The sequence below is a fragment of the Phacochoerus africanus genome, chromosome 7, assembly GCF_016906955.1.
Source record: "Phacochoerus africanus isolate WHEZ1 chromosome 7, ROS_Pafr_v1, whole genome shotgun sequence".
NCBI classification, from domain to species: Eukaryota; Metazoa; Chordata; class Mammalia; order Artiodactyla; family Suidae; genus Phacochoerus; species Phacochoerus africanus.
Window position 1 is genome coordinate 17,301,874 of NC_062550.1, and position 14,065 is coordinate 17,315,938.

Here is a 14,065-nt window from a genome sequence, read left to right on the forward strand (position 1 = left end):
CCTCAAAAGACAAAAAAAAAAAAAAAAAGAGAGAGAGAGAGATACCAAGAACAGTGAAATGCAAAGATTATCTTGAGATTCACGGTCTCTAACTATACCTCCCTCCCCCCAATCTCAGCTGCTGGCAAGAAACTATAGTCACAGGGAAAGAAGAATCTCAGGGACCCTTCCACTTTGGGCTGGATGAGTGCTTTTTGGGTACATGAGTAAATAAAATTATTAAATAAACATTGCTATAAATAGAAAAGATTTCTGGACTCCAGGATATGGCCACCTTACTAGAATAATAATGTGGATGATGAATGTGAGTGGTTCTTTTTTAACTTTCTTCAAGAGACATTTACATGTTTATCCTAGGGGAGGGTAATCAAAGGAATGGTTATTCATTACAGGAAAGATTAGAAAGTAGGATAAGAAAGATTGGCTGTGGAACACTGGTAATTCAGGGGAAACACAACCTACTTCATTGCTTCATTTGGCCACTGTGAGGAAATGATTCCAAAATATTGTATTTTTGGAGTTCCTATCATGGCTCAGTGGTTAATGAATCCAACTAGGAACCATGAGTTTGTGGGTTCGATCCCTGGCCTTGCTCAGTGGGTTAAAGATCCGGCATTGCAGTGAGCTGTGGTGCAGATTGCAGACACAGCTCGGATCCTGCGTTGCTGTGGCTCTGGCATAGGCTGGCGGCTACAGCTCTGATTCGACCCCTAGCCTGGGAACTTCCGTATGCCATGAGAGCAGCCCAAGAAATGGCAAAAAGTCCAAAAAAAAAATTGTATTTTTAGGGACTATAAGGCAGATTAGAACAAGCCAAGTGACATCTCAGTGGAAATAAAATGTGAAACTTCAGAGATGAAAGCCGATCTTCCCTGGTAATCTCCCAGAATGGAGCTCACGTTTCACATAAAGTCCTCACGACAGAGAAGTTGTTCAAACCACTGCTCTGGGGAGTTCCCATTGTAGTTCAGTGGGTTAAGAACCTGACTAGTATCCCTGAGGATGCAGGTTCAGTCCCTTTTCTCGATCAGTGAGTTAAGGATCCAGCATTGCTGCAAGTTTCAGCATAGGTTGCAGTTTCGGCTCAGACCTAGCATTGCTGTGGCTGTGATGTAGGCCACAGCTGCAGCTTGCATCCAACCCCTAGCCTGGGAACTTCCATATGCCACAGGTGCAACCCTAAAAAAAAAAAAAAAAGACAAAACTGCTCTAATCATGGTGGAGAGAAGAGAACATTTTCAAAGAGTGTATAAGTTGGAGTTCCTGTTGTGGTACAGTGGAAATGAATCTATTATCTATGAGGATGCAGGTTCGATCCCTGGCCTCGCTCAGTGGGTTGGGGATCTGGCATTACTGTGGGCTGTGGTGTAGGTCGAAGAAGCTCAGATCCCACATTGCCATTGCTGTGGCGAAGGCTGGTGGCTGTAGCCCTGATTCAACCCCTAACCTGGGAACTTCCATATGCCATAGATATAGCCCTAAAAAAAAAAAAAAAAAAAGAGTTGGTGTTTAGTGGCCCCAGGACTGGTTCTGGTGATCCTCCTCTCCTGTTTTAATTTGTTGAGTGTTCTGCAGAACTCAAAGATATTATGTACATTCCTTGAGAAGGAACCAGTACCCTGCCCAAAGGCTGCACTGTGGTTTCTTATCGGTTCCTCCCTTGTCTCTGCATCCCATTCCTTCCCTGATTAGCAACTGTTTGACCCTGCACTTTGGAACTCAGGGAAGGTCATGGAGGCTGAAGCTTATTCTCTAAAATCAAGAAACGAGGGACACAGAAGGGCTTGTGCCCTGGAGACCCACAGGGCCCTGCTCAATTTCAAACACAGCATATGTCCTGGGACACATGGAGTTCCCTGGCCAGGGATCAGATATGAGCTGCAGAGAGCTGCAGACCTCTGTGGCAATACTGGATTCTTTAACCCACTGTGCCAGGCAGGCATCTAAACAGCACTGCAGAGAAGCCATAGCGGAAACTCCAGGATCTTAAAAAAAAAAAAGGGTAGTCAGGTTATGTCGGTCGATACTTTGTTTTGAAACCAACATTGGCTCCCCTTGTCAGGGTAAAAGCAATAGGACTTTGCAATGATTTACATGAAGCTGTAAGATCTAACTCCTATTTTCTTTCTAACCCTCACCTCCTACTTTTCATCTTTTCCAGCCAAGCTGGCCTCCCTGCTCTTCCTCCCAGAAACACTGAAGTCTCACTGTTGTCTAAGGGCCTTTGCTCCAGCTGCTTGGTGTTCTGGGACCACTCTTCACTCAGGTAGCCGCTTTAGCCCTTGGGACCTTCAGCTCTGTTCATATCTCACTTATCACACTTATCATTAAGCTAACCTTGACCATCTGGCTTATATTGCAGCCTCCCCCCCACTCCCCCCCACTCCCCCCACCCCCTGCCATTTCTCCCCTCCCAGCACTCTCATTCCACTTTATTTTGCTGTTTTCCTATAGCACTCCTCCCCTTTGTTTTTTGTTTTTGTTTTTTGTTTTTACTTTTTGCCATTTCTTGGGCCGCTCGCACTGCACACGCAGGTTCCCAGGCTTGGGGTCCAATCGGAGCTGTAACTGCCGGCCTACACCAGAGCCACAGCAATGCATGATCCAAGCTGCATCTGCCACCTACACCACAGGTCATGGCAACGCCAGATCCTTAACCCACTGAACAAGACCAGGGATCGAACTCGCAACCTCATGGTTCTAGTCGGATTCGTTAACCACTGAGCCACAACAGGAACTCCCCCCTTCTAGCTAATTGTATGATTTACTTATTATGTTCATTATTTGTCTTTCTTCCCTATCCCTCTCTAGAACATCCATTCCATGAGGCAGAGATCTGTCAGGTTTGTTCACATACTTATTTCCAAGCACCTAGAAACTGTGCTAAATATGTACGTGTGTAATGAGTAAAAAAGACTAAGTAATTGAGGCTATTTAGTAATTAAAACTAAAATATTTAGCAACAGACTAAGATGCTAGTTATTCCAAATTTCAAAATATCCTGCCACCCAATCAATGCACAATAAGCATTTGACAAATGAAGGAACTATATACCATAATTTGAAAAGGATCTCTGCACATATTTCCACAGCATCCACTTTGTGTGTATGAGTTGAAGAGTATCTTGTATTCTGCCCATTTTGGCTTTTTCTGCTTCAGGAAAAAGCCCTGTCTGTAACTTATATTCTTCTTCTATTCAGTCACTTTTGTCCTCAGTATTCCCATAAACTCTTATCACCCAGAGATGGCTGAGGAAGTTAAAAGCTAGGATTGCATGACCAAGCTGCAGAGAAAGAAAAACAAATGAAATAAAGAATGCTTCTGGGAGTTCCCGTCATGGCTCAGTGATTAATGAATCCGACTAGGAACTATGAGGTTGCGGGTTCGATCCCTGGTCTCACTCAGTGGGTTAAGGATCCAGCATTGCTGTGGTGTAGGCTGGAGGCTACAGCTCAAATTCGACCCATAGCCTGGGACCCTCCACATGCTGAAAATGTGGCCCTAAAAGCTAAACAACAAAAAAAAAAATGCTTCTGAGGAATAAACTAGTGCAGGGATGGCCAGAGTGAAACTGAGCGGGAAACTGCAGGGCCCTCCACCTTCACAGACCCCTCCTCAGCCTCTGTTTCTTGTTTGTAGGGGGGAAAAAAGCCTCCCAGGCCTTCCCTGAGTTCCAAAGAGCAGGTTCAAGCAGTTAAAGATCAGGACAAGAGTCACAGGACACCTAGTTACTCCTGAAGGGATAAAGATAACACTCTGATGCATATCTTTGAGTTGCTCTACAGAAACTGAGACCCAAGCCCCAGGTGGAGGATGGTGATTCCAAGCCCACCACAAGCACAAAGACCCCAGAATGGCTGGAACTGGAAGGCTGAGATTCTGGCCTTAAATTAACTGGGGAGTTCTGGTCTTTTGAGAACCAGCCACCTATTCTTTTTTTTTTTTTTCTTGTCTTTTTTTTTTTTTTTTTGCTATTTCTTGGGCCGCTCCCGTGGCATATGGAGGTTCCCAGGTTAGGGGTCGAATCGGAGCTGTAGCCACCGGCCTACGCCAGAGCCACAGCAACGCGGGATCCGAGCCGCGTCTGCAACCTACACCACAGCTCTCGGCAACGCCGGATCCTTAACCCACTGAGCAAGGCCAGGGATCGAACCCGCAACCTCATGGTTCCTAGTCGGATTCGTTAACCACTGCGCCACGACGGGAACTCCCCAGCCACCTATTCTTGCTTGACTCTTGGAATAAAACTTTTTCTGCTCCAAACCCCCATGTTCTGATTTGATTTGGCCTCAATGTGCCTCAGACACAGGAACTTGGGTTCCATAGCAAGAGTGCTATATTTAGGATGAGGCAATACAAGGTAGTGAGGAATTAAAGACAGCTTCACCACCCCCGCCGTGTGACCTTCAACTAGCCCTTCTGAGCCCAAGTTTCTTCATCTGTAAAATAGGGATAACTATGTTTGTCAAAGGGGTGAAATTGATTAATATAATCTTAAAAACAAACAACTCTGCATAGCAAGCAAGCAAAAAATGAAAGATACTATTATAATGAACTGAAAAACCCGCTTTTGCACCAACTGGAAGGAGATTGTGCCAGGAACCAAAAGGTTCATTTAGAACGAGGTAGGAAAAAAATTAAACGCAACAAAAAAAAAGGTGAGACTAAGACTTCAGGACGGTTCGTGATAATTAAGACGTGGGATGGGGAATCAGTTCTTCTCTCTTGGAAGACCTTCAAGCTGCGAGTGTAGTTTAGGGTCCAAGTACGCGGGACACCAGAGGGAGCTGTGCTGGGGCCCGGGGGCGAAGCAGGCAGCCAGAGGGACTACGCTCCTGGGGCTCCGGCGAGGTTCCCTTTACCTGGCTCCTTTCCTCCCTTAGGCCTTGCCCACCTGACGCCCCCGCACCCACTCGAGACTGTGCAGCCGCTTCGCCTCCGTTCTTCCCGTCGCCACGTCCATCCTCCTCCCCACCCCACCGGCCCATTCGCCGGCCCCAGAATGTCCTCTTCTCTTCCTGGTTCTTCGAGCTTCTTCCGAAAAGTTTGGTTTGAACTTTTGAACCCACCAATCAGCGTCGGGCGCCCCTCCTCGCTCCGCCCGCAGGGTAAAACCTGGCGTCGGGCCAGGGCCCTAGGGGCTCGGAGGCGGGGCAGCAGAGAAGGGGGCGGGGTCCTGTGCCCGCCCTCCCGACACGTGGCCTGGGTTGGGGTATATAGGATCTCTCGACTCCGCTGCTGCTCTCAATACTTCTCCCCCAGACTCCTTGGTAGTCTGTCAGTGGGAGGTCTTCGTAGCAGTCCCTTCGCTTCCTCCAGCCTCGCGGAACCCTACAGGTTTCAGTCATGGTGAGTAAGGGGTTCCCTGGCAGTGGCGTGGGGGTGGAGTGCGGAGTCCGAAGGGGCGTCAGGAACCCAGTGCATGTCGGCCCAAGTCCCGGACGCCTCCAGGCACACTGGCTTCTGGTGGCCAGGCTGGGAGAGCCGACTTCACCCGGCAGGCCTTTCTGGCTCGAAGCCGCAGCCTGGGCACTGCTCTCGGTGGAAGTGAAAAGTCCATTTGGAGCTAGAAAGAGGGCATCCACCGCCCTACTCCCCCAGGGCGCGTTGCCGTGCCGTACTGGCCCTCAAGGACTTGTGGAAACTAAAAATCCCTCCCATTTCCCCAAATGACCTCACCTTTCCCATTGCCTTACCCACCAGACTCCTGAAACATCTCTTGTGCTTCCGCAGGGCAGGTGCAAACATTTCCAGGACCCCACCCCACCCCCCCAGCGCCCTGCGACTCGCTGCTGAGTCATCTGTGGCCAAACTCTGAGGCGAGATTCCAATTGCACCATCCTCACCTGTGGCCGGGCTCTGGGGAGAGTTTCCTTTCACACCAACCTTCACCTGTGGCCGGGGGGGTGGGGGGGGTGGCGAGTGCTTCCCAGTTGCACCAGTCCACCTGAAGGGTGTAAGGCAGGCTCCTCCTTTGAAGGGAATTTCTGTCAGGTTGTTTAATCGTGCATTTCTAGTAGAGTGTTTGTAGTGAAGCTTTCTACTTACAGGTTTTAGAAAACAAGCTCATAAAAGGATGTTTTTCTTATAAAGTCAGAGTAAACTAGTACTGACAATGTATTTTTGGTTTTAAAGAAACATGAAATTATGTACAACTTGAGTATCTTATATAGCATCCAGAGGTATTGAAAACAAGTATCTTAGGGAACATATGTTGGAGGTCTACCTAAAGTAGGGCATATTTAAATAAGTATTTGTGTATCAAATGTTTCAAAATAATATCTTTTTTGCAAAAAGGACTATCAAAATTATCAAAAGTATTGTCAGACTGTAACAATTTCTTTGCCTGTGTTTCACGGAGCAAGATCAAAAAGATACTGGTAAAAGTTTGATTCACAAAGTAGTGGGGCTGTTTCAAGGGCAGGACAGCAGCAGTAGGTAGCATCAGACCTATTTAGGCAAACTGATTAGATTAACAGAGTTTTACAAGAGGCAGGGGCTGCTTTCCCAGTTAAGACTAGACTCGTGCTTCCCCCACCAGTGTCACTTCATCTTCCAAGGGGCCAGGAGAGAATGGAAGGCAAGCAGTGGCCACAGTCAAAATTAGAGGGCAATGAAAGAAAGTTTTCGAATTCAAAAGGCTTCAGTAGAAGTGCTTCATTAGAATGAGAGGATCTTCTTAGACACTTTTATCTCCTTGAGGCCCGATGCTGTCACAGACAGCTTTCTGGTTCTCTCCTGCTTTCTAGGGCTGTGGGATGTCCAAAGTCCAGATAAAGTTAAACATGATGTAGTGGTGAGTAGTCATGGGTTCATTGTAACAACTCCCCTTTCTCCCACAGCCCTAGAGCTGGGCAAGTAGATGCAGGTCAGAGTGAGCTGGCTGATGAGGTCAGTCACCCATGATTGTTTTATGGGGAGTATAGGTGAGAAGGGACCATGAGTCAAAGGTTGTGAGTGATTAGAGGTTTTATCTTGGGTTATGAAACTAGGCCTTTAAACTAGTTTAAGCAGCTTTTAAAAACTTGAAACCCTCTTATTCAGGGAAAATGTAATGGAAGATGGTTGGCATCCATATTTGAAAGTTCTTTGTCTTCAAAGTAGCTAATCTAACTTATGGTGAAAAAAAATCTGTAGCTGAAAATTCTGCCTCTGTACACCTGTACCAATTCTCAGAGACGGGTTTTTTTGGGGGTTTTTTGGTCTTTTCTAGAGCTGAACCTGCGGCAATATGGAGGCTCCCAGGCTAGGAGTCTAATCAGAGCTATAGCCCAGGCCTATGCCAGAGCCACAGCAACCTGGGATCCGAGCCTCGTCTTCAACCTACACCACAGTTCATGGCAATGCCGGATCCTTAACCTACTGAGCGAGGCCAGGGATCGAATCCAAAATCTCATCTCCAAAATCTCATCGTTCCTAGTCGGGTTCATTAACACTGCGCCACAACGGGAACTCCCAAGGATTTTGAGGAAAAGAAAGAATAGCTTTATTGCTTTGCCAGGCAGAGGAGGACCCAGCAGGCTAATGCCTCAAAACTATGTCCTGTCCTGAGAGGGGATAGTAAGGGGTTTTATAGGTTTAGTTCAGAAGACAGGGTTATAGATTGAGGTATCTGTATTATTATTATTATTGTTATTATTATATTTTTGTCTTTTTGCCTTTTCTAGGGCCGCTCCCGTGGCATATGGAGGTTCCCAGGCTAGGGGTCGAATCAGAGCTGTAGCCGCCAGCCTACACCAGAGCCACGCCAACGCGGGATCCGAGCCATGCTTGCGACCTACTCCACAGCTCACAGAACACCAGATCCTTAACCCGCTGAGCAAGGCCAGGGATCGAACCCGCAAATTCATGGTTCCTAGTCGGATTCGTTAACCACTAAGCTACAACAGGAACTCCTCTGTATTATTTTTTTTATCCATAGATCATTTCAGAGTTGTCAAGGCTGGTGTCAGTGGGTCTGGTGATGGTTTCTGGTTGTCTTCAGTGTTATTATTCCTTGAACTTCCCCTGAATGAAGATTGTTTATGGGGAAGGAGTGTTAGGGAGTGTTTCAATTACGAAAGAAAACACTAGACAGAACACTGTAAACCAACTATAATGGAAAAAAATAAAAGTCATTTAAAATAAAAAAGAAACAATAAAAAACACAGGAGTTCCTTTGTGGCTTAGCGGTTGACGAACCCAACTAGGATCCATAAGGATGCAGGTTCGATCTCTGGCCTTGCTCAGTGGGTTAAGGATCCGGCATTGCTGTAAACTATGGTGTAGGCCAGCAGCTGCATCTCCAATTAGACCCCTAGCCTGGGAACCTCCATATGCCTTGGGTGCTGCCCTAAAAAGCAGAAGAAACAAGCAAACAAACAAAAAGAACAAAACCCACAAAAGAAAGCACTAGGGACAATATAACTTTAACTAGAAAGTAACCTTTAGTAAAAGAAAGTGATTAAGTAAGGAAGATATGATTTGTGAAAAGCCAGACCCTAGGTGTAATATACCTCTAACTAGAAAGTAAATATTAGTAATAATTTCGTGGGCCAAGGCAAGTCATAGCATAATGGAAACTGTCTTAACTAGTTTTTAGCTATAACTCTTTCCTAATCATTAACACTTGAATCAGCCTTTTGAAACTGAAGGAGGCCTGGGAGGCTAAAGGAAAGGCATTTTACTTCACAAAGATTTAGGGTCTGGTACATGGTTTCAAATTCTTTTTTTTTGTCTTTTAAGTCTGTGAGTCTAAGAGTTCCCTTGTGGTCAGTGGGTTAAAGATTCGATGTTGTCACTGCAGTGGCTCTGGTTATTGCAGTGGTGCAGGTTTGATCCCTGTTGGTGCAGCAAAAAAAAAAAAAAAAAATTCTTTGGGTATAGATTTTGTGTTCTGCCTTATTTTACTCAACAGGAATGAGTTTATTAACTTTTTTTTTTTTCTTTTTAAGGGCCATTCCTGGGGCATATGGAGGTTCCCAGGCTAGGGCTCAAATTGGAGCTACAGCTGCTGGCTTACCCCACAGCCATAGCAATGCGGGATCGAAGCTGCATCTGCGGTCTACACCACAGCTCACAGCAATGCTGGATCCTTAACCAGCTGCGCAAGACCATGAATCTGCAACCTCATGGTTCCTAGTTGGATTTGTTTCCACTGGACCACTACGGGAACTCCAAGCTTAAATCAGACCTTTTTCCCCACATTGCCAGAGATATATGTACGTTTCACTAGGAAACAGCTAATTTCTGAAACTATTAGTAAAGTCTTCTAGCTTTTATTACCTTGTTTCCCTGTCCCACTCACCCCACCCTTTACCCCAAAGATGTGTGGATAGTGCAAGAAAATGTTTTTCCTTAAGATTAAATTCTGGGAGTTCCCATCATGCCTCTAGATGGAAATGAACCTGATGAGTATCTGTGAGGATACAGGTTTGATCCCTGGCCTTGCTCAGTGGGTTCAGGATCCAGCATTGCTATGAGCTGTGGTGTAGGCCAGCAGTTGTAGCTCCAATTCCACCCCTAGCCTGGGAACTTCCATTCGCTGTGGGTGTGGCCCTTTAAAAAAAAAGACAAACCAAGCCAACAACAAAAAAACAGCTAAGTGCTGTTTATTTGGTGTTTTCTCCATGAGTCAAATGGCTGTAGCTTGCTGGTTTAAGCTGGTTTTAAAGGGAGAGGTAGATGCTCTTATCTTTAAAGAGTAGGATTAAAGAGGAACCAGAAGAATTCTAGTTAAACAATACCACTGAGTGAATCAGAGCTGGAAGGAGGAATTTTGCATTCCTATAAAGACTCAGCAGGCTTATTTTCCAGGAGTTGGGGAAAATCTATTGCCATTGAACCCCTTCTGTCATTTCTGAAGGTGACCGAATTTGGAAGCTGGTAAACATAATATTTTATTTAAAGTGGGATGAGCGTTTTCTCTTAAACAATGTGAAGGCACCTACCAGCTCTTCTTACCTGAACAAGAGCTCATGTGAGTATATCTAATGTGGATACAAAGGAGCTCTCTGGTCTTGCCTAGCAGTTCATTAATATATCAATGTTTTTCCCAAGCATTTCTCTGAATTAGACTATTGCTTGTGAAATAGACCCTGGGGCGGGAGTGGCCTCCAGAAAGGTGCTGATCTGTCCAGAAGGTTAATAGTCATTTACATATGAATCATTCCTAAGTGCCCCATCTGGTGTTTTCGTATTCTGGTATTTCCTTTCTTCTTTCTCCCACAGCGTGAGTGCATCTCCATCCACGTTGGCCAAGCTGGTGTCCAGATCGGCAATGCCTGCTGGGAGCTCTACTGCCTGGAACACGGCATCCAGCCCGATGGCCAGATGCCGAGTGACAAGACCATTGGGGGAGGAGATGACTCCTTCAACACCTTCTTCAGTGAGACAGGCGCTGGCAAGCATGTGCCCAGGGCAGTGTTTGTAGACCTGGAACCCACAGTCATTGGTGAGTTGACCTCAGTCACCCAAGTGAGATCCCGGAGCGGGGGAGTCTAGGTCAGGAGGTGTGTCTTGGGGGCTCCACGGCAGCCCTGGGGTGGAGCAGGCTTGTGCAGGTTGTAAGTGAGGGGTGGCTGCTTTGTTTTCCTTTTCCAGATGAAGTTCGCACTGGCACCTACCGCCAGCTCTTCCACCCTGAGCAGCTCATCACAGGCAAGGAAGATGCTGCCAATAACTATGCCCGAGGTCACTACACCATTGGCAAGGAGATCATTGACCTCGTCTTGGACCGAATTCGGAAACTGGTAAACATACTTTATTTATTTAAAGTGGGATGAGAGTTTTCTTTTATAGTTTTGAGACACCAAATTACAAGTATTATTCTTTGCACACTAAAATGAGCTTTCTACTGCCCTCTAAATAACTGGACTCCTAAACCAGATAGTTCTGGGTTACAGGACAACTATTTGGGGCAGGGGAAAATGCTTTTGCCTCCTTCTATGTCTTACAAGGCAGATTTGGGCAATTGCTCATTCTGAGGGCAGTTTACCTGAAGGCAAGGTGAGTACCAGGAAGCCTTCACAGTTTTACCGACATTTAAGATCTTTAAACATCCTCCTTCATATTAATCAGGCAGCTTCCCAGCTTCAAGCTCAGACATTCCTTTTTAGGTCATCTTAGTCACAGTGAGTAGGTGGCTGACATAACTAATTGATCAAACTCAAGAACTGGACTGGTGCCTTAGGTTATTACAAAACATTCATAGCAAAAGAAGCCATTGTAATACTGACTAGAAATAGTTGACATTGGAAATTTCCAGCAACACTGAAGGTGGAGTCAAGGAACCTCCCTTATTACAGAAGCAAGTAGAAATCTTTGGAACTTTGAAAGTATTAAGATATAATCACAAAGGGCCGTACTCTCGCCTTTTTCTCGGCACTCAAGGCAGAGTGGACTGGCCCTGTGGAAGAAAAATCTTAGGCAACTGTATTCACATCAGTAAAGCTGAAAAGTGTTCTGTTGGGATCATTTTAATTAAGAGTCTAGCAATCAGATGACTCTGCTCCTTGTGGGCATGTGGGCAGCTTGTAAGTAATTAACCAAAAATCAAGAATGAAGGCCTGGGTTAAATAGCTTGTCCAGAAAATCACATTATGCTAAGCCCAGCAACAACTGGTCTGTTCTAAAAAGCATAGCCTTACATCATTCATGGCTTCATACTTCTGCAGATGTTTATCGTAGTCTTCCCAGCAAAATCGGGCTAATGGGTTCCTATGTTTGCAAATCAAGGTTCAGCAACTTAGAAATCAGTACCTGCCTTTAGGGACAAATAAACCTATTAAAAACCACTGAGGATTCTGGAGTGATATTCATTAACTATCAGAACGATTACATTTGTCCTTGGTGGTAACTGTGTCCACAGGAGGCTTAATGGATGAAATTGGTAGACGAGGGTCTGCCCCTTGCATTGATCTTATTCAGAGTGCGGCCCCACAGGAGAAGAACTAAGGGCACAGGGGAGGATGTGCACAAATCTCTGAGCACCTTGAGAAGTGAAGATTGTCAACAGAATATTTTGTTTAGGTCAAAGTCATCCTTTCATGGAATAGCAGTTTGCTAGCCAGAAGAGCTCAGTTCAGAGTGGAAAGCCTGCTGACGTAGGACAGGGAATTCTGACAGTAAATCACCTTTCCTGGAATAGATAGGCTTTCTGGTAACTAGTGCTTAATTGTGCCAAGCACTGTTGCAAATTCTCGTTATAATTCTCATTGAATAAATGAGAAAACCAAGGCTGAGAAATAATTGTGATCAAAGTCACACAGCAAGGAACTGGCAGAGCTGGATCCAGACCCAACCTTTCTCCAGCACCAGGGCCTTAGAACTTGGCTGTTCTGTTCCAGCTCAGAAGGCAGCTGCCAAAATCTTTGTAAGACATCTATTGTACAAGGCAGGTGGTCCCAAGCCTGCCATTGGTAGCTCTCCAACTGAGAAGAGTTGCCTTTGTTCTGTGGTTACGGCAGGGGCACCAGAGGTTGCCCTCCCGGTCACCAAAACTTGGGCCCTGCCTCCATTCCAGAACTCATATGATTCCTGTGCCTGGAGAAATGAAAATAGTTCATTTTTAAAAGCCTTTTAACAGATTTCCTACTTCTATCCCTCAAGAGGTGATTGTGAATATTTTCTCTGAATCTCTTAGTGCTTAGAAGCCCTTTATGCTTTCCTAGCAAATACTGTTCAGAAGATTTTTTTTTTAAGATCTCAATCAGTGTAGTTATGAATTCAAAGGTCATTGCAGCTTTCACCAAGGCTAAAATTAAAACTTTTCTCTTGCAGGCTGACCAGTGCACAGGTCTTCAGGGCTTCTTGGTTTTCCACAGCTTTGGCGGGGGAACGGGTTCTGGGTTCACCTCCCTGCTGATGGAACGTCTCTCTGTCGATTATGGCAAGAAGTCCAAGCTGGAGTTCTCCATTTACCCAGCCCCCCAGGTTTCCACAGCTGTAGTTGAGCCCTACAACTCCATCCTCACCACCCACACCACCCTGGAGCACTCTGATTGTGCCTTCATGGTAGACAATGAGGCCATCTATGACATCTGTCGTAGAAACCTCGATATTGAACGCCCAACATACACTAATCTGAACCGCCTCATGAGCCAAATTGTGTCCTCCATCACTGCTTCCCTGAGGTTTGATGGGGCCCTGAACGTTGATCTGACAGAATTCCAGACCAACCTGGTGCCCTACCCCCGCATCCATTTCCCTCTGGCCACATACGCCCCTGTCATCTCTGCTGAGAAAGCCTACCATGAACAGCTTACCGTAGCAGAGATCACTAATGCTTGCTTTGAGCCAGCCAACCAGATGGTGAAATGTGACCCTCGCCATGGTAAATACATGGCCTGTTGCCTGCTGTACCGTGGTGACGTGGTTCCCAAAGACGTCAATGCTGCCATCGCCACCATCAAGACCAAGCGCAGCATCCAGTTTGTGGACTGGTGCCCCACTGGCTTCAAGGTTGGCATTAATTACCAGCCCCCCACTGTGGTCCCTGGTGGAGACCTGGCCAAAGTACAGCGGGCAGTGTGCATGCTGAGCAACACCACAGCCATCGCTGAGGCCTGGGCTCGCCTGGACCACAAGTTTGACCTGATGTATGCCAAGCGTGCCTTTGTTCATTGGTACGTAGGTGAGGGCATGGAGGAAGGAGAGTTTTCTGAGGCCCGTGAGGACATGGCTGCCCTTGAGAAGGATTACGAGGAGGTTGGGGCAGACAGTGCTGAGGGGGAAGATGAGGGTGAAGAGTATTAACCTGTCTGCTGCAGTTTTGCACTCTTGTGACTGTCGTATTTGTGTTCTGTGGAGCTACGCATTGTGTCCCTATCTTGTCAATAAAACTGTTATCACAGTAAACACTTGGCCCACTTAGTCAAGGCCAGTTTGGGATGGTGGAGGATGGCAGTCTCCACCCAATCATTTGATAAGTGTTTAAGTGGCTTGTGTGCTGTGCTAAGTGGTTTGTCTATTTCACTTAGACCTCAGATCATAAGAGAGGCAACAGGCTCAGGCTGGCCAGTGCTTTTCACATTTCACTGTGGATATGAATCTCCTGTAGATATTAAAATGCAGGTCTGGATCTGTA

At 46.2% G+C, this 14,065-nt stretch overlaps 1 protein-coding gene across 2 annotated transcripts in view; it reads left to right on the plus strand.

Annotated features, from left to right (window-relative positions):
- LOC125130771 (tubulin alpha-1C chain) overlaps positions 1–13,836 on the plus strand; it is a 37,166-nt gene extending 23,330 nt beyond the window's left edge. The window contains exons 1-4 of one of the 2 annotated variants that reach the window (XM_047786527.1): positions 5,188–5,349; positions 10,210–10,432; positions 10,582–10,730; positions 12,760–13,836. In XM_047786527.1, coding sequence (XP_047642483.1) covers positions 5,347–5,349; positions 10,210–10,432; positions 10,582–10,730; positions 12,760–13,734 — 1,350 coding nt within the window. In that variant the 5' untranslated portion in view covers positions 5,188–5,346 and the 3' untranslated portion in view covers positions 13,735–13,836. Of the gene's footprint in view, positions 1–5,187; positions 5,350–10,209; positions 10,433–10,581; positions 10,731–12,759 lie in introns of those variants that run through there. The other variant, XM_047786526.1, reaches the window with a different exon arrangement.
- The last annotated feature ends 229 nt before the right edge of the window (positions 13,837–14,065 follow it).